This window comes from Lichenostomus cassidix, chromosome Z, assembly GCF_008360975.1.
Source record: "Lichenostomus cassidix isolate B80296 chromosome Z, HeHo_3.0, whole genome shotgun sequence".
Lineage (NCBI taxonomy): Eukaryota > Metazoa > Chordata > Aves > Passeriformes > Meliphagidae > Lichenostomus > Lichenostomus cassidix.
Genome location: NC_139511.1, coordinates 65,869,318 through 65,889,111, shown reverse-complemented (window position 1 = coordinate 65,889,111; position 19,794 = coordinate 65,869,318). Strand labels below are relative to the sequence as shown.

Below are 19,794 nucleotides of genomic sequence, written 5' to 3'. Positions count from 1 at the left end.
CTGTGCTGTCCTAGAAACTGTGTAAAGACTGGCAGCCCTTACTGCCTACAGCTGAACAGGAGGTCATTGATGGAAGAGAGCTGTTGAAACCAGTAGGATGCTGATTGTCATTTTTGGGGGGTGTATGCTGGCATTAACCAGCCTAGCTATCCCTGGGCTTCTGTGGGCTTAACAGCAAAACCAACCAGTTGTTCCTGTGGAGCTGTGGAGAGAATTCTCAAGTTCTGTGAGCTCCTGCTGAGAGTGAGGACAAGCAGGAGAGTCACAGCCACTTAGGAAGTCAGAAGTTGGTGGCTGAGGTCGGGGCAGGGTGGTCATTCAGCATGCATGTGGAGTGCAGTATCTGCTGTGTCACAGGGGCGTTTGGAGCACACCAGAAAGTTGTTATGTGGCTCGTACCAGACACTCCACTTTTGAATAAATAGGCATTGTTTACACTTTGCTAATACATCTCTCTGATATTGGAGGAGTGGGTCAAGAGGAGTGCAAAGCATGTAGCATATAAGTGTTGGCTGCATTGCACAGTTTTAAAATTGCATTTTCTCTCGTTTGCAGTGAGTGCCATAATTCCTCTGACCGGATCAAAGTGCGAGTGTGGGATGAAGATGATGACATCAAGTCTCGTGTCAAGCAGAGGCTGAAACGCGAATCAGATGATTTCCTGGGACAAACAATCATTGAAGTTCGTACTCTGAGCGGAGAAATGGATGTGTGGTACAACCTTGGTGAGCAGGGCCTTGGGACTAAAAACATGTCACATGTTGGTTTGGGACTGTTTGAGAGGACTTGGATGCATGTGGACAATTCACAAGAAGTGGAGAAGTTTACATGCTTTCAGGGGCATATGATGCTGCTGCAGAGTAGCTGCAAAGCTGATCCCAGTTAAAATGGAACATAACATGTCAGAAGGTGGATGGCTTTTCTCTGTCAGCCATTGAAATGTACAATGGGAGAAATGATTGGAGCAGGACTGTATTCGACCTCTGCTGGAGACATGCTCTCCTGTGTTCTTTTTTTTTGTGTCAACACAAACATTTTACCAGTCTGTAATACCGTCATGTGCCCAACACTGGGTGGCATGTTGTTGAGACCTTTTCCAGTGGCTGTTGTAGAAAACACTAGCAGGTAACCAGATGCTGCTGAATTGACAGGCACTGTGGCCCTGCCAACTCCTAGGAGATCCAAAATCTTTTTGGTAGGGACAACCAGCAGTTCTCAGGATTTCAGAGCTGTGGTGAAGTTAGGACAAATTCCACATCAGTCAGCCCTGTTGTCAGAAGAGGAATCTGTCCTTGGTGGTTCTAATTCAGCTGACTGAATCCAAGACCCTGTAGCACATTTGCTGACAGAACGGCTGTCTTATGTTTAAAAATGTACATAGTTCTATTAGATGTGTCATATTGAGGGTGTATCATGGCAGTTGTTTTGCTGATGTCTGCTTAGTATTCAGTATTTTGAAAGAAAAGTTTTCTCTGTGGTGACTCAGCCTGAGCTTCCAGAGTTTCTTTTGCCAGTGATGTCACCCCAAGATGGCAGTGCTCTGAACGTGAACATTGCATATAATTGCTGATGTTATTGCCTTCTAGAGAAGCGAACAGATAAGTCTGCAGTGTCTGGGGCTATTCGCCTGCAAATCAGTGTGGAGATCAAAGGCGAGGAGAAGGTGGCTCCATATCATATTCAGTACACTTGCCTTCATGAGGTAAGAAGTGGGAATACCACTCCATTTGTTCTGACTGTTGAAGAAGCAATTTTTTGACCTTTATTTCCTTTAAATGTTCCTCCTTGACCTAGGTGAACTTTCTTTTCCCTGCTATGCAGGCCTGGTAATACACTGAATCATCAAACCTACATTTGTCAGGGAGGCAAAGGCAGCTTTAAGCTGTCTCCCCCACACTAGCAACTGGCAGGCTCAGTCTGTCCCACTGTCACAGCTGTGCTACTGTCAGACAGAGATCAGGCTTTGGTTCCACTCAGAGCCCACAATGAGTTTAAGATGGAGAAACCTCTCAATTTCCTTGAATGATGTTTTCAACATGTACTGTACTCCTGTCTTTCTTTAGAGGAAGCCTACTAAAATGCATTATTGAGGAGGGAGTCTTTGTTTTGTGCTGTTGTGTGATGCAGGTATTGGTGGTATAAATTCTTTGCTGCTGCTGCATTGGTGTGCAGTTATGAGCAGCTGTTGGGGAGCAGAAGATAAGCTGAGGTTTCTGGGTACTGACCTGTCTCAGGATGGACTGAGCTGGACAGGCAGTGCTGCAGAAGTTGGGAGAAATCCAAAGATGACTTGTGAGAAGGACCAAAGGGAAAACCCTGTCTTGGAGAGATGCCCAGTCTATCTGTGTCAAAGAAAAGGCAGGCAGCAGGGTCAGTCTCAAAGTGCCTGAATGAGGAAGAGCAATCAGAGCCCTGTATACAAGAATATCCTGAGGTCGGTGAGGTTAAGCAAATTCATTTTAGACAGAGAAGGACAGTTGTATCACAAAGAAGAATGTTGATCCACAGGAACAACATATTTATCCAGACACTGAGCTGGATGAGCTCTGTGGTGTCTTCTGGCCGTACCAGGGAGCTCTCTGTGAGACAGAGATGAAGCTCAGAAAGTAGGCTTCTTCTAGTAGGCTATGTTGTGTTATTCAGTACATATTTATTGTTTTTTTAATTCAGTGATGGCTACTATTTGATAAGCTGTTTTAGTTTTGTCCTTTGAATATGCATGATCACTTGCTGCTCTTTTTTTTGCAAATAGGTATCTTTTTAACTAGCACTTTCTTTCTGTTGTGCATTCTAAAATGAAGATGATTTGCAGCAAGAATAATATAATCAGGAAAAATAGTTGTGTAAAGCAGCATCCTCTACCTACTAATGAGATCATTAGACTTTTGCATCCCTTACTGTAGGGAGCCAGTTGTCTGAGAGGCTGATGAATCTGTAAGTGACATGAATTTGAGGATTACTGAGAAACCCACTGAGCTGAATGTGCAATTTCTGTACAGCAGTGATAGCTGAAAACTTTTGCAGTGTTAGATAAAGTGAAAGGTTACGTTGAATAATAATGCAAGTGTCTAGTTGTTAGGGGTGATCTTAAGGGTGTCCTTTTCAGGAAAAAAAATGTTTGCACTGTTCTGTATGATAATAATTACATTGCTGATACAGAGCTGTAACGTCAGCTAGTATCAATAGCTTGTCCATATTAAGGCATTTCATTCCGAGGACAGAAATGCGTAGGTTTCAGGAAAACTAATTAGTGTGTGGTTTCAGTGCACTGAAGCACTCTTCTGCATCATTCACAGTGTCTGCTGGGTAAAGTTGTAGGTATGCATGTGAAAAATTCAGCTGTGAGATTTTTTCAAGAAGAAAAGAAGGTAAAAGCAGAAAATACACAGTGGGCAGGGGGAAAGAAACCAGAGGAGAACAAAGAAATTTGTGTTAGTGCCACCACCTTAGCAGTTCCAAGCTCTTCATGAATCTTAGAGGCTTCAGCAGCCTCACATGCAAACTTACTCCTGTTTTATTTTTCAGAACCTCTTTCACCATCTCACAGATGTACAAGGGAATGGGGTGGTGAAGATCCCTGATGCCAAAGGAGATGATGCATGGAAGGTGTATTTTGATGAGACAGCCCAAGAGATCGTGGATGAATTTGCAATGCGTTATGGCATTGAGTCAATATACCAGGCCATGACGTAAGATCCATTTCCTGTGTTCCTTAGTGCAGATAATTGGTGTTACTAATTGATGTGACTTCTGCTGTTTAGAAGATGAAGTGTATTGGTAATGGAAAGCTTGGCAGTGACTGCTGCTCCTCATGGGGCTTTCTGTGAGAGGGAAGAGACTGCCTGCCTTTGAATTGCTGGTCTCCTCGAAGTCCAGAAATTATTGTCTGCCATTTCTGTTTTGAGACTCTCGAAACTCTGTTTGAGAACGCTTCTGTTAAAAAGGTGTTGCTCAAGGTTCCATTGAAGATTTTTGATGATATGGGAAGGGATGAGGTTTTGTGGAAGTATTTGTCCTATATGTCTGTTGTGGCAAGTGTTACAGTCCTTTGAAGTGACTGATTTCCCAGGTGCTGCTGAAAGCATTTATGGAAAGTTTGGGTCATGGTGCCACTGATTTGTCCTCTTCAGAGCTAGGCTAATGCAGTTCTGTATCTTCAAAGAGCCTTTTCCTCCTAACTATACTTTTACTTGGATTTGGGATTAGTCATTCTTCCTCTTAAAGACTAGTATTGCTGTGCTTAGCTCATTTCTTATTTCAAATGTAATATAAAATATAGAAGACAAAAATGAACTTTTTCACATTAGAAGGTGAAAGTTTTGGGTTATGAGTCCTTAGATGGGTTATGAGCTGTACTTATGTCACCTTGCAAGCAGCTTTTCTGCCTATTGGTTTAGGCCAAAATAGGAAAGAATTGTCAGGTTTCTCTGCAGGACTGATAGTCACTGCTTATAGCAGGGCTAACTTGAAAGTTGGACCAGGCTGCTCAGGGATGTGGAAATTCTCCAAGGATGAAGGTCTGCCATCTCTCTGATTAGATCCCCACTCCTCACAGCTTCTCTTCTTAAAGCCAGACAAAGCCATTTCATGTGCTTGTATTTATCCAAAGCCTAAATGACCAGTTGGTACATAAGTGTCATGTAGCAAGCACGGTTTTAAACTTATGAGGTTATATTTAGGACAGATAAAAGGAAGGAATCTTTACAGTGAAGGTGCTGAAACGGTGGATGGATTGGCTAGGCTGCCCAGAGAGTAGTAGATGTCCTATTCCTGGAAGTGTTCAAGGTCAGGAACAGTGGGATTTTGGGCAACCTGATCTGGTTGAAGGTGTCCCTGATCACTGCAGGGGCTGGACTAGATGACCTTTAAAGGTCCCTTCCAACCCAAACTATTCTGTGATTCCATTAGGGAGAAAGCTATATTTGGCAAATAGTTCCCAGATTTAGTCTGGGTGCTCAGTGAGTATTCCTGCATAAAAATGACCCATCTTTTATGCCCCTTGAAATGAACTTTACTTGCCATTTCCCATGATTTAAGGCCTCTTAAGCTCTGAATTTTTTTTAGGTCTAACAGATTTATTTTTTAAAATTTTTTTAATCATTTCACAAGCCTGGATGCTCCTAGCATAATTTTGAGATTTCCTGGAGGAGGGTTTCTTGCATTTAATGAGAGAATGGGAAAATGCAAATGAGTGTGCATGCTTCTTGCAGGCTGAATATGTTAGCCATAAGGAATCACATACCAGTGGAGCACAGAAGTACTAGTGTGTGCTCTCACTGGGCATTAATGCTTTCCAGTTGCTGCTGGCTCATGACACCTCAGAATCTGTGTCTGCCTCAAGCAGCAGCAAATTGTGTAAATTTCCTTGTGTCAGGCTTGGTTCTAGGAATTGGCATCAGGACCCAGGGCATCGCTAAGTCACGTACTGTTGGTAATAAATGATTGAGAAGCTGTTTTATGATCTGGAAATGGCTGCAGTGAATGGATTTCTCTTTGTTTTGAGCTGTTGTCTAGATGGCATCATTCTGAAAAAAGCTCTGAGATGCTGGAATTCTACATAAAGGGATGAAACATAACTTCCATCTGTTCAGGGTGCCCGCCAGCATATGGGGGTCTATTAGAGGGATAAAGTCAAGTCCTGCTGCACAAAAGAGACCAGAATGACTTACATCACTGTCCTTTTGCAGGCATTTTGCATGTCTCTCTTCTAAATACATGTGCCCCGGCGTGCCAGCTGTGATGAGCACCTTACTTGCCAATATCAATGCTTATTATGCACACACCACTGCCTCCACAAATGTGTCTGCTTCGGACCGCTTCGCAGCCTCCAATTTTGGGGTAGGTTTGTGTATTTGGTAATGTTGCAATTGGACTTTAATTTGCCTACAGTGCTTCCACCCTTCAGTAAATAACTTGTTCTGTTCAAGGAACATTAAATCTGTGAGGAGTTGGAAGTGGTGGAACTCTTTTAGACCAGACAGAGAGCATGGGTTTATTGTGGTAATCATCACACATTTCAGGTATCAATCAGTGTAATGCATTGTGATGTTTATTCTTTGTGTTCACATTACAGTGGAGCACAGATGGTATGGAATGAGCAAACAATTCTAACTCTGCACGTTAGTGCTGTTGGTAAAATATACCATGTGGTCTGGTAATTTCAGAACTTTGTTTTTGAAAACACCGAGTGCTTTAAGGAAAAAACCCCACCACCATAGAAGAAGTCTGTTCCCCTAATGGTTAAAATGTTTTGTATGTAACTTGGGGTGGAGTTGAGCATGCTGGAAAAGTATTTGGAAAAGCTCATGCTTTCCATCAGATTGAGAATTTATAAAGAGATTGAGGATGTGTTCACAATGACACATCAGAATTCAGTGGAGAGACCTGACCTCAAGAAGTTATGTCACAAGAAGCCTGTAGTACTTTTCACTGATCTGTATAAGATCATGGAGCTATGTTGTTGCTCTGAATTAGACCCTTTTCTGCCTGTACTTTATTAATCTCTGAATAAATATTTTCTCTCAAATACAAATTTGGTGTAAATTGCAGACGGAAAATCAGAGAGGTTTCTGTTCTGGCTCTACTTCAGAGGGATAATGGAGTGTTTTTTCTGACAATTCTGACATTTCACAGACTTCAGAAGTACTTACAGTTTAAAAGTAAATCCAAGAATCGAAAGAAAATACTGTTTGCACAATGCCATAAATCCATACTGCTTCCTCCTGCTCTCGTGAGATCTGACACTGATTATCTGATACCCTGCTGCTTACTCTGAACATCGACTGGACAGTGGTGATATGTGAATGTTTATTGTTGTTTTCTGCCCAACAGAAAGAACGATTTGTGAAGCTTCTGGACCAGCTTCATAATTCACTTCGGATTGATCTCTCAATGTACAGGGTGAGTGGGAATACACAATCCTTTCAGGCATTGTCATGGGCAAAGGGGAAACACACCAATTTGATTTCTCTTAAATTTCTAAATTCTGGCATAGTTCGTGTCTTAAGGATTTGTCATGACAAGCTTGTTGCTCAAATGTACCTTTTTATTTTCCTCGTGGGTAGAAGTTGGACCTTGTTTTTTTCTTCCACTATAACTTCCTTAAGGCTTCTGAAATAATTTGAGGATTGTGAACTGTGCTCATCTCTGATACTTTCCCAGAAATTTCCAATCCAAGTTGGATTGAATTAAATAATTTTAATTACTCTTATCAGCTTTGGGTATCATCTAAAAAGGGAAAACAGACTTGTTCTCCCCTACTATGGCAGAAATATTTTAGAGGACCATGGTATCACGTATTTTAGGTTTGGCAAACTCGAATCATGATGTATTGTCAGGTTTGAGATGTCCCCCCAGTCGAGCAGATTGTGAAGAGATGAGTTTCAAATGTTGGCATTAGTCCAACAAGCTTCATAAACCCTCCACTTTCTTTCTTTCTAATCCAGAGTCACTATAGTTTTATCGTGTGACTTGGCACTTTTTTCCCTTAAATTCCTTGCTATATTATTTCAATTGGTGATTAATTCATTGAAAAATTTGAAAACAGTGGAAAAATGTGAGCTTTCATTTTATTTAGTTATCCCCTTCTGATTTTAGCATTTACCTGAAACACAGAAAAACATAAAGGGGAGAAAAACATGAGCAGATCAAGAGAAGTGCATTAGGAAGACAAATCAAAAAGGAAAAGGGGCAAGGTGCGGAAGAAGATAAAAGGAATATTGTGTGAAGAGCTATTTTAAAGCTACATTACTAGTAAGAGAAGGTCTAAATAGAGCATTGATCCCCTGAGTAGCAGAGGGAAAATTATCAACACATGGCAATAGGAATCTGTAGCTATGCTGCCTTGTTTGTTTGCTTGGTGTTCAGTAAAAGCTGGTTTTCGGTGGCTAATGCAACTGAACTGTGCATGAAAAAGTAAGATCTTACATAAAGGACCAGGCAAGATTTGTGTAGTTTAAATAATTTAGGTGTAATCTAATCGCCATTACATTTAGAGAAATGGCTGAAGCATTATGGGAGCATTTAGTAATTATTTTAAGACCCCTGAAGGGCAGTTTAAGTTCTGGAAGAAAAGGTGTTAGTTAGCAGCTTTCCAGACAGGAGATGGCAATTTACATTCATCAGCTGGTTTGTGTTTAGGTCTTTACCCATGGAAATCTTTGATTGTAATGAATACCCTGAGCTCCATAGAGTCCATGTGTGGACAACTTAGCTCTAAGAGGAGAGTTGTCTCAGAAGGAGCATCTACAAATGACTGCAAAGAGCACTGAATTGCCAAGAGTGGTTAGCTGAACTGCAATAATACTCAATTACTACTGTCAAGAAACAGCAAATTTTTCTGCAAGTCCTCAGTAAAAAGTGAAAACTTGTTCCCCTCTGCCCTTTTCACTTTCATGACTAATAATTTTTGAATGTGCAAATGTGAAGGGGCTCTCCAAGAGAAGGTTGCCCCTGCTGTTTTGCTTGCAGCAAAACCAATCTCATCAGCTGGAACGTAAGAGCATGCTGAGGAACATGAATGCTGTTAAAGGACAGGGGTTGGAGGCAGCAGGAAGGCAGGAAAGGGCCACAGTGCTGAGGTTGGAAAGGGAAGACTTTTGTGCAAGAAGCAAAGCTAGCTGCATTCAGCCATTTACATATGGGATGTCACAGGGGACATCCTTGTTCCAATACCTTGTTATGGGAACCGTGCTAATTTTTCCTTCTTGATCTTGTTTATTTCTCTGGGGAGGTGTTGAATACACCACACCCCTTGGCATCTCAGAAGAGAAGCCAAAAAACCAAGCATTGAGTGCAGAAAGGAAAGGGCTCACACAACCTCAGGCAAAAGGCCAGGGCTACCAGTGGTGAGGCTGTTCTCAGCCTACTCCTATAGCCAAGGAGAGATTTGCTGCCACCGAGGGCTGTCAGTCTCCTGGCATCCACAGACTTTACATTCATATGAGAAGCTCTTTAATTAAGCAAACAGATAAGCTCCTGCAGCAAAAAGGCCTTATTTACTGAGCATTGTTTTGACTGGTACAAGCTTCTTGAGCAGGAAATGTTTCCAAGACAGTTTCCTTATTTAGCACATGCTTGAAGCCTTGCATGGATCTGGCTGTGCTTTCCAACAGGATTTCCCTTTTCTGTCAACAGAATAACTTCCCAGCCAGCAGCCGTGAACGGCTGCAGGACCTAAAGTCTACAGTGGACTTGCTGACCAGCATCACTTTTTTCAGGATGAAGGTAGGGATATGGGTGGGGATGGGAATGGTATCTCTGCAGCTTTTTCCCCCAGGAGTTGATTTCCCATTTTCAAACCATTGTTTCATATTGCTGTGCTTTAGACACTTAAGAAAAATGGAAATCATCTGCTAACCATACATAGACATCTGCATTTTGTCTTTACTTCTCTCTATTTTCCATTATGAAGATGTAAATTGTTTTTTCACTATGGTTCTTCAGTCATAAAGATGGTACAACCCTCACCCACCCTCCTCCCCCCAAAAAAAAAAAAAAAGAAAAAGAGGAGGAGGAGGAATAAAGGAAATTGTCTAGTTTTAGGAAGATAATTTGCTTTTTTAATAACATTAGGAAGCTTTTTCACTATCTAGTAAATATTTTAGAGTTTCTGTCATGGAGGATGAGATACTGAAATGGGATAATATCTCTCAGTAGAGATCCAGGAGAGTTGTTATGAATGTTAACGTACTGGTTCAGTAGTTAAGTTTATTGTCCTAGCAGTGTGTAATGAGATTATTTTATATTCCTGATTTTTGGCTTCTTAACTTTTTTTTAAAGTTTACAACTTAACATTGTCAGCACATGTCACATAATTTTTATCTTATCAAAAACAAAGCAAGTGTTTAATTTGAGCTATTTCAGGAAGTGTTTAAAATTCTACTCCTAAGCCCTAGGACAAAGTATGATTTAGAACTTTATTTTAAGAGTATTCATTCAGACAGTCTGTCTGTGTTGGAAGTTTGATTTATAGAAATACTCTGAAAAATTTAGAGCTACTGAAAATATCAAAATTGTCAGGTTATAGCTGTATTTGCAGGGTGATGATTGCCTGCCTGTTTAGTTTAAAGTACCCCTGCAGCACTCTTCCAAAGCAATGTAACAATGAAATAATGAAAATTGCTGCTGTTGCAAGAGGAGAAAGAAGGTGTATCAGTTAGCATGTCCCTAGGGATTCTGGTGTGCTTTAAAATTCAATAAAGCTTGTGATGAAAGGTGCCCTTAATGAAAGTTTTTTGTATTTAAAGGCAGACGAGTGGTCTTTGGCAAGACTTTCTAGATCAGATGTAAACTGCTCTGCTGGTCTGTTGCACATTCTTACAATGCTGGTGAAGATTGCCTGCTGGCTTTGTAACAAAGTCCTATAAATTCAGCCGAAATTGTGTGTTGGGCTCAGGTTACACACATATCAAGCCACATCATCTGTCTGTTCTGGGGAATCTTCCTTGGCACATCAAAATCTCTTTATGCTTCAAATGCTCCTGTGGGGAGATAAGTGTTGTCACTGCTTTTTTGTGCTTGGGAAGAGTGACCCATTTGTGGTTTCAGGTCACCGACAGCACAAGTTGCTGAAAGCAGATCCCTCAAGCCGTGAGTGGTCTCCAAAACAGTGCTGTGTTCTTTCCCTGCTTGATTTATGAACTGTGCTTTGTTTGACTCTCTTTGTTGTCCCCTTGCCAGGTCCAAGAGCTGCAGAGTCCACCCCGAGCCAGCCAGGTAGTGAAGGACTGTGTGAAAGCTTGCCTCAACTCCACCTACGAGTACATTTTCAACAATTGTCATGAGCTGTACAGTCGGGAGTACCAGACAGATCCTGTAAGTAGCTGAGAAGCAGGCAGAAATCCAAGTTTTCTGATTTTCTTAAGATAATAACAAGAATACTAATTGATACAAAAAGCCAGCACAAACAAAGTTGTGTGACTCGTTATCTTATGAATGCACAAAATTTGTAATCAATTAATGAGCACTAATTAGTAAGGGGAGGATGATAATGGTTTTACACTAACTAATTATGATGCATTTTGCCAGCCTCAGCAGTTACTTGTGAAGGGAAGGTTTGATGTAGCTTTGAGTGAGCAGAAACCAATTGCAGCAAATATAGGCTGATCAAGGAAACTGTCATTAGCATACGTAAACCTCAAGTAGTGAGATCTTACCTTGTTTTTTTACAAGGCAGCCAGTGTCCTGCACTGGGTTTAGGAGGTGCCTCTAGACACAAAATTAGGTCAAATGTAGGAAAGCTCCACTGGCTGCTCAAGTAATGCACACACAAAATGTCAGCAGGGATACACACACCAACCAGGTGCCTAAAAAGCAAGTATTTGGACTAAGCTTAGGGCAAATGATGTCTCAGCAAGTCTCCTGGAGCCTGGCCTGCTTTTGGTTTGGTAAATAACAAAACAGGGATTAGTTGGGTTTCAGGCCACCAGTTAGCAGCATGGTTTGGCATGTTACTGTGCTTTGCATTAGATCAGACAAGTTGCCAGCAGTCATTAATAATTTTAAGCTCTTTGGAAGAAAGGGTCCACAAGTGACTAGTGTTTGGAGTTTGCATGGTGATCTGCATTTGGCAGCTTTTTCCTTCCCCTTAAATTTTCTGCTGGTTTTCCAATGCTTCCTTCCTAGAACAAAACTCAGGACCTTCCTCCTGAGGAACAGGGACCCAGCATCAGGAATCTTGATTTCTGGCCCAAGCTCATAACTTTGATCGTTTCCATCATAGAAGAGGACAAGAATTCGTATACCCCAGTCCTGAATCAGTAAGAATCCTCCATGTCATGTATGGCTAATGCCTAGTTTGTGTGTGCTCTGCTTTATTTGTTAAACTGCTTTCTATCTCTTCTGTCACTTGTGCATTTATAGAAGTACTTATCTTGTCTGTCTGTCTTTCTGTCTTATCTGTCTCTGTCTATATAAATAACTTTTTGATTGGGATGGAAGAGTTTCAAAAGGTTCAGTTACGATGGCGTTCGAGCACAAACACCCTGATTATTACAATCCTGAACTCAGGGAGGCACCTGACACTGGGGTGAGAGTTCTTTTGGTTTTTTCTGGTGTTGAGCAGTTCAGGGGTGCACATTAATGCACACAGTGGTGCTGTGGTGCCTTACACTGTGGTTTAGGAACATGGTGTTCAGTGCAGCACTGGGAGATTGCATTGGGTGGAGTTGGCATAGCTTTGGAAAGGACCCTGAAATGGATCTGTTTAACTGGTGGATACCCCTCCTACAGTCCCACAGGGCAGGAGAGAGACAGAGATCCTGAAGCTATTACACACCAAGATGTGGTTTGTGCCCTAGTCATCACTGATTTAACATGATCAGCAATCACCTGTCAGCCTAGTAACCCTCAAAAAGGACAAAAGAAAAAAAGATGGACAAGGAAGGGGAAAAAGGTGCAAGGGCATTGAGATCGCATTCCCAGAATTACTGTATGCACCTCTTCTGGGAAGGACATCCAGGGCCTCTCTTTTTGACTTAAAAGCAATTTTTCGGGTTACTTAATCTATGCCAGAGAGTCCAGTCCATGATCTCTAATTTTCACCTGGTCCTTTATCTAGGGTGAGGGAAGCATCTGTTATGTTGAGCTTTTCAGCTTGTAGTGTAGCTCAGAGCTAAATAAAGAAGAACCCTTTGCTTTGACATGTGCCAGAGCCTTTTCCAAATGTCCCCTCAGGTTTCCTCAGGAGCTTGCAGTTGGGAAGATCAGCGCAGAGGTGATGTGGAGTCTTTTTGCCCAGGATATGAAATATGCCATGGAAGGTAAGAACATGTCTCACTGCTGCCAGCTGACTCATTGCTGATCTCTTGTTCTCCATCCATTTGGGTAAAAATGAGGCTCAAGAGCAGTGCCAGTGATTGGAGCAGGGATTTCTAGTGGTTTGTTTGTTTGTGCACAGCTGCTTTATGGGTGAGAACTGAAGCTGAGATCTGTGTGAGCTGTAGACCTCTGTGTCAGGCTGTGTTGCAAGCTGTTTGTTGACGTCCTGTTTGGCTTGAAATCAGAAGTTCACTTTGGCCTGATGATATGATGGCATAGATCAGCAGCCAGCAGCAGCTTCATTTTGCATTGTATTGTGGTAGAAAGGGTTGGAAAATAGGTGGACTGGGGGTTGTGCCATGGCTTTAGTTCCCTGGATAATAGAGCACAGATTGTCTAAGCCATTGGCAGAAAGATGCTGTTAGAACAATTCCTGCTGCAGACATCTTCATTTCAAATTAGTATTTGCATAATTCCACCTCCTAGTAAGGAAGAAATTTTACTGTTTCTGAAAATGAGTTAGGCATGCAAAACCCAGCAAACTTCGAGAAAGGAATTCTGCTGCTTGCAGTACTCTTCTGATGGTTGGTTTCTGAACTTTGTTTTAGTTCTACACATTGATTTTTACAATCTAACCAACTTTTCTCACAAGTTTAAGAGAGCATCCTGCTCCCACTGGCTCTGCAGGGTTGGGCTTTATGATCATTTGTAAGGTGATACTGTGATAAAACAGAAGGGCCACTGCTGTCTGTGGCATGCTAGCTGTATTCATATTCCAAACCCAAATCAAGATACTTTTTTTGGCCAGTCATAAAATTTGGTTCAATCCACTTGTCCCCTCTTTGATCTAAGCTCACTTATCGGAGTGACAGCCAATTAGACTCTTACTTTAGATTGCTAGGAAAAAAAATTGCTGCCAGTAAGAGAGCTCCTTGCATTTTGTTCTTCGGAAATAGTCTGTGGGGTTGCTCTGTAGGTGAAAAAGATTGACTCCGTTATTTTATTAATCACTGTCAGTGCAACAGATGTAGAGACTGTGCTGTGGGGGGACACTCTTTCCAGGTGTAGGCTTGCATATGACAGGCTGCAGGGCTGGATGAAATGTTCTCAATTCTGTGTTAGGAACTTTTTATATGTGCTTGTACCCCACAGTGCCTTTGTCTTGTGAGGTCAAGCTCATGTAAGAACAGACGCTGTGAAGAAGGACTATGACCTACTAACTACGTTGAAGAGTCTCTTTTATAGTGACTGTCACTGCTTGCTTATGTGTTAGAGATAAGGCAGTATGGATAATTTAATGTTCTCTTTCCCTAGGAACTATTTGCTCCTGCAAACTATTTTACCTCCCCATTCAATTTTGTCCTTATTTATATAGGAGGTACGGAACACCTCTCCTGTGAAAAAAGATTGAGAGAATTGGGTTTGTTCAGCCTCCAGGGTGACCTAACTGCGTACCTGAAGGGAGCCTACAAGAGAGCTGGAGAGGGACTTTTTACCAGAGTGTGTAGTGACAGGACAAGGGGGAATGGTTTCAAACTGAAAGAGAATAGGTTGAGATTAGGTATTAGGAGAAAATTCTTCCCTGTGAGGGTGGTGAGGCCCTGGCACAGGTTGCCCGGAGAAGCTGTGGAAGCCCCATCCCTGGCAGTGGTCAAGGCCAGGATGGGTGGGGCTCTGAGCAACCTGATCTCATGGAGGTGTCCCTGCCCATGGAATGGGGATTGAAACGAGATGATCTTTACAGTCCCTTCCAATGTAGACAATCTATGGTTCTTTCTACTCCTGTGTGCTCACTTTCAGGAATTTGTTATGCAATTTGCTCTTGTGTTGGAAGTGCCCCATCCTCCTCCTTTATCTGCAGACATGAGTTCCTCAGTGCATAGCAAATACTTGCTGAAAAGGGCATCCCTCTTCAAAATATTTATTGGTAACAAAAGTTGATTCAAATGCAGCTGGTGGACAGAGAATTTGCATTTTGAACAAAGATTTAAAAAATGCATGGTAATGTATTTGTAGTCTAACTGTGCAGATTCTGCAGGAGGGTTGAACAGTGATAGAGGCTGTGTTGGGATATGTCTCTTCCAAATATATATTCAAGAAATGCTTAGGGTGCAGAATTCTATTTGAGGCAAGTGTGATTCCTCACTGCTTTGCTCTCTAGAAACTTGTGAAGATAACCTTTAGAACAAGCTCTACAGTAATTCAATTACGGGCCTTACTACATATATTTTAAATACAGATGATTGGATTAACTCACTGCATTTTTTTTTTAACTAGGGAAAAGGGGGATTAAAGGAAACTGATTAAATGATGTGTAGGATGATAATTAGATTTGCCATCCTCAGCTCTTGGCTCTGTCATTTCTCAGATTCAGGTTCAGTTGCTGGTTTTTCTACCAGTTAACCTGCACCAAGAGTTTCCTATTCCTTTTCCCAGTTTGTGGCATAATCCGTGGGTGCATTTCTGGTCTGCTTTAAGATCTTTGTGCATCAGAAGCTCTCTGCAATAAAAGCTAATCTATTTTTGGAGCTGTGTGCATATGAACACAGAGTATAACACTTTCCCGTAACTTACTTCGTGGTGTTTTCCCTTATGTTCTGTTCCTAAGTTCTGGATCACATGAGCTCATTCACCTCACCAAGTGGTAAGTCCGTGCTCCTTGTTGGAGCTTGTAGCTGTGAGTAGACAAAGACTTTGATCTGTTACCTGTAGTTTTAGCACTTTGAATGTAGTTCTAACACTAGCTTTAGCGTTCTGTAGTTTTTATGCCAGTGATAAACAGATCTCAAAGAAGACTTGAAAGACTATAATTCTGCTGTAGAAATGGAGACTTTGGAGTATAAAGAGTGCAGACCTGGCTGCATGAAACTGCCCCCTCTGTCCTTCCAGCCTGATGTTTCCACACTGCTCTCCAGTAGGCAGTGTGGAAGAGAGCTGGGAGGCTCAAGTGGGAGATGGCTTCTCTGAGCTGGAGAGCAGTGCCTGGCTGCCTGAGTGGTTTTCCTTTTTCCCCATCGTGCTTCTCCCAGCTGGAGCTTTCCGATGTGCACCATGCATCCTGTGCAGGACAATGGATAAATCCTAATTTATACCTGGAATATTAAGGTCTTCAGATCCAGAATTCGTGCCAGCTTGTGGATCCTGCACCATGTGTCCTTTGGGCACCTTCTGAAGAGTTAGATTGCTAATGTGTAAAATGTTGAGTCACAAAAATGAAACACCTATTCTCTGTATAAAATCAGCAGCTGGTAGCAGTAGTCACAGCAGCAGTGTATTTGACTGTTGGACCTTATGTCTTTGGCTTTCCTAAGGAGACTCAGTGTCTGAGACACAGCAGAAGCACCAGGATCTACCCCACTTGTTTTCTCTCTCCCCCAAAGCAGTGGCTACTCAAGGCACCATTCACTGCAGACTTGGCACTTCCCTGTTTGCTGGCAAAGGCAGCACAGGACAGGTCTTTGAAAAGTGTCCCTTGTTACCCATCAGCCCAAGAGTAAAACAGGTCAGATTCACGTGTGCCAGGCTTGGCTGGCAGGCTCATGCTACCCTGGAGTCACTGTAGGGTAGAGCATGATTTTGCAAGCCATACAGTTGGCCCCACCCCTGGGACACTGCCTGGTGCTCAAGAAGGTGGATAGCCTCCCTGTGAGCCCACTGGTTACTGTAGTTAGTAATTTTCTTACTGTCCTCCGTGAAACCTCTGTCACCCAGAAAACACAAACACTTCAAGAAAAGAGGCTTCTGCTCTTCCTTTGCTAGGAACACCTTTAAAGACAGTAATAGAAAATCAATGTCATCCTTGACAGCAACATTTCATCTTAGTTTGGACACATCAGTATTAGGAGAGCTGCAAATTGGAAACATCTCTGATAGGAAGAGAGACTGAGTAGACTTGGCAGGCAGGATTGAAATAAATAATTCTGCCACTTTCTCACTTCTAATAAGGAGAAGGGGATCAGAGGCACACACACAGATACCAGCTATCTAAAGTGTTGATGCTTCAACAGCCTCAGTACCTATTAGAGTTTCTTTGCAGAAACTTGGCATTATTTGCTGGAAATTAACTCATTAAAAGTAGGCTAACAATCAAGAAAAAAACAGTGGATTAAAGAATGTGGTAGAAGTCCTGTTCTCTGCCTGAAAAGCAGTTCCCTATTAATTCCTTAATAATATGGCCTTGGTGACTCTAAAAGCTTTTCTCCGTAGGAGGCTGTTTGCAGCTGAAATCTGCTAAGGAAGTGTGGGAGACTTACAGAACTCTATGGTCTTTTCAGGATAAAACACAGCAGTTGCTGCACAATGTCTGTGTGCTGTTCTGCTGCTGCTGCTGCTGCTGCTAAGCTCTTTAAAGGCCAGCAGGTTATAAAGCAGAACAGAAATGTTCTAAGACTGATGGCACACGTTACAACAGCTGCCAGGATCTTCACTTTACTTTTTCTGAAAGGGGTTTTCAGTGTATGCCTCTGACTGATGTGTTTCCATGTCACCTTCAGGTAGTCTTAAACATTTCCTGTTATGAAGGAAGCAACTGATCAAAACTGTGCAGAGTCCATTGAAGGGGGAAAGGCAGATGATGCAAGTGGTGGATGAGAGGGGTTTGGGTCTTTGTTGGCTTTCTTTGTTCTCCAGAACGTTTGAGCTGTTCATTCTTGTCTTTTTTCTGTCACAAGCCCCTCCTTTCTTTCGAATACGTAAAGTTCTCTTTTATGGTGGTAAGACCTCTCCTTCTTTCTTTTAGCTTCCTGTGATTTATCCCTTAGTGTCAAGTGTCTCCTTTAGTGCCTAGATGGCCAGGTAGTCCTAGTAGCTGTACTTGGGCTTATGTTTCTGTAGTGGCTTTGCATCTTCTTCTTCTGCAACTTAGAAGTATTTTAAATGTCCTAGAAAACAGGAAAAGGCTTGAATTGCTTGCTTTTAGTGCATTGTTTAATTTTGGAGAACTTAATCTGATTTAAGTCCTTTTTACATCCAAGTCAGACCTTTCCTTGGCGGGAGCAGAACTTTCCACATGCGGGAGCAGCAACTGGCGGCAGCACATATCCGAGTTAATGAAGTTATAATTGTCCATTGGTTTCCTCACTCACAGGGAGCAGAGCAGGCACAGTTATTGCTCTGTTTGTTTCCAGTTTTAGATATACAGAGGGAGTTCTCATTTTCTTCTGCAATTGCTTGAGGGATAGCAGAGGGTCAGCAGTTCAGAAGCTGAGTATACTCCTGCTTTCCTATTCCTCAAGAAAGATATGAGGTTATTAATGTAAAACAGGAATGGACTTTACACAGCTCCCTGTGGAGTGAAATGGACCATAGTACATGTAATTTGTCCATTGAACCATCATGCCTGAGGATTATGTCTCTCAGATATTGGGCATTTTAATTTCTTTAAAACGAAGGTTGGGTTTCTTTCTTTCTCTTTTATTAATTTGCTTTTTTTTCCCTGAGATTGTATCTGTGAATCTGCAACATGTGAGCTAGAAAGAAATCTGTATTACACTGTTACAAAAGCTTGCAAGCAGCCCACTGGAACATTCAATTGCTTGGGTGTTGACAAGGTTTATGAAAAAATTTTGCATGAAGATTTCTCTGGATTTTGTGTTTTCAGTTGGATAATTCACACTTGATTTGGACTTTATTCTTGTGCATGTTGGTGAAGCTTCAAGAGAGAGATGGAAGTTTTTTTTAATGTTTTTAATTAGCTGCAAGAATTCACATTTACCTGAAAACAGATGATGTTGTAAGATAAGCTTGTCTATCAGGTAATAAGCCGTTCAAAGTTAAGAAAAAGACTCTCACTTTTTAACATAGCTGAAACCTGTCTGCACATCAGCAGCAATGCCCTTACATCAGTGGCAAGGTTTCCATGTGAAAAGTAGAAAGAAGAGTCTAAAATCAAATACTGGGATAAAAACCTGAGTCTAAGCCAAAATCATGTATGTTTTAGTATAATATCTCACATTGTAGTCATGGACTAGCAGCTTGCTGTGGTGCTAGAGTGAACAAAGAAGCTTGGCACAAAGTGTATTCCTGCTGTGAAGCTTGGCAGGAGAAGGAGATGGATACAGACAGGAGGCACTGGGGAGCAGCAGTGCAGAATTGATCACCTGATAATGCAGGGTCACAGTGCAGGCAAAAGCCAGCTGCTGAGTCTTCATATCATGAAAAAGGAATTAATTTTAATCTCTTCAGGGAGGATTTTGAAGAAAAGCAGTGCTGCAGTAGAAGGAGCTGCCTGTGTAAGCACATGAGGGGTGGCTTGGGAGAAAGCGTTGAGCTGCTTTTGCGAGAATTTAAGTATTTTAAAAGCAGGGATTGTGGGCTGATCAGAGGTGGGAGTCAATTGCTAAAAGATGGTAGTGTGGATGTAGGCTGTGAAGGGCCTTGAGAGTGAAGACATGGACATTTCTCCTGACAAGGAAGGGGAGAAGTGGTGTGGGGAAGTGATCTCTGCAGAAACACAGATCTGAGTCTGGCCAGTGCTTTAGTGGCGTGGGTGTGTGGGAAGGGTTGTGATATGGAGGTATGGGCATTATACAGGGAGAAACTGCACTTTTCAGCATTGCCTCAGTACAAAAATGTAAGGAAACCTGGCAAGAGGAAAAGGCTCAGCAGCAGACCTTGCCTTGTGGAAGAGAAATATCATTAATTTCTCCAAACAGGGGATCAGGGAAGGCTCCAGTTCCTGTGTAGCTTGTTTGATCTTGCTTGTGAGTCACACTGTCAAACTCCTGGTGCTTTCTACTCTTATCTCTTAGGGGATGTAGTGTAACATGTTGGTATTGCCTTTGTTTATATCCAAGAATGAACAGATTTGCTCGCCTTGATTTTTCTCCTGCAAAGATGGAGTTTCAACTGTGCTATGTTAAATGAAAAGGCCATAAGAGATTGCTCTATTTTTATTGCTTTGACAACAAAAAAATCTTCAACAAATGGAAGTATTAATTGGTGCTACAGAAAAACCTCCAGAGCCCCAATGGTTCTGACCTCCAAGAACTCCTGCCTGCTGCCAAAATCCTGTGTTGCGAAGATTTTGTGGCTCTG

The 19,794-nt window shown here is 42.0% G+C and overlaps 1 protein-coding gene across 6 annotated transcripts in view; it reads left to right on the top strand.

The window, feature by feature from the left end:
- Positions 1 to 19,794, top strand: part of UNC13B (unc-13 homolog B) — a 215,899-nt gene that overhangs the window by 152,402 nt on the left and 43,703 nt on the right. For all 6 annotated transcript variants that reach the window (XM_085043297.1, XM_085043296.1, XM_085043295.1 and 3 more), the window contains 9 exons: positions 556 to 725; positions 1,587 to 1,702; positions 3,526 to 3,689; positions 5,688 to 5,838; positions 6,832 to 6,900; positions 9,136 to 9,225; positions 10,681 to 10,815; positions 11,626 to 11,759; positions 12,676 to 12,761. In XM_085043297.1, the coding sequence (XP_084899423.1) occupies positions 556 to 725; positions 1,587 to 1,702; positions 3,526 to 3,689; positions 5,688 to 5,838; positions 6,832 to 6,900; positions 9,136 to 9,225; positions 10,681 to 10,815; positions 11,626 to 11,759; positions 12,676 to 12,761 (1,115 nt within the window). The remainder of the gene's footprint in view (positions 1 to 555; positions 726 to 1,586; positions 1,703 to 3,525; positions 3,690 to 5,687; positions 5,839 to 6,831; positions 6,901 to 9,135; positions 9,226 to 10,680; positions 10,816 to 11,625; positions 11,760 to 12,675; positions 12,762 to 19,794) is intronic.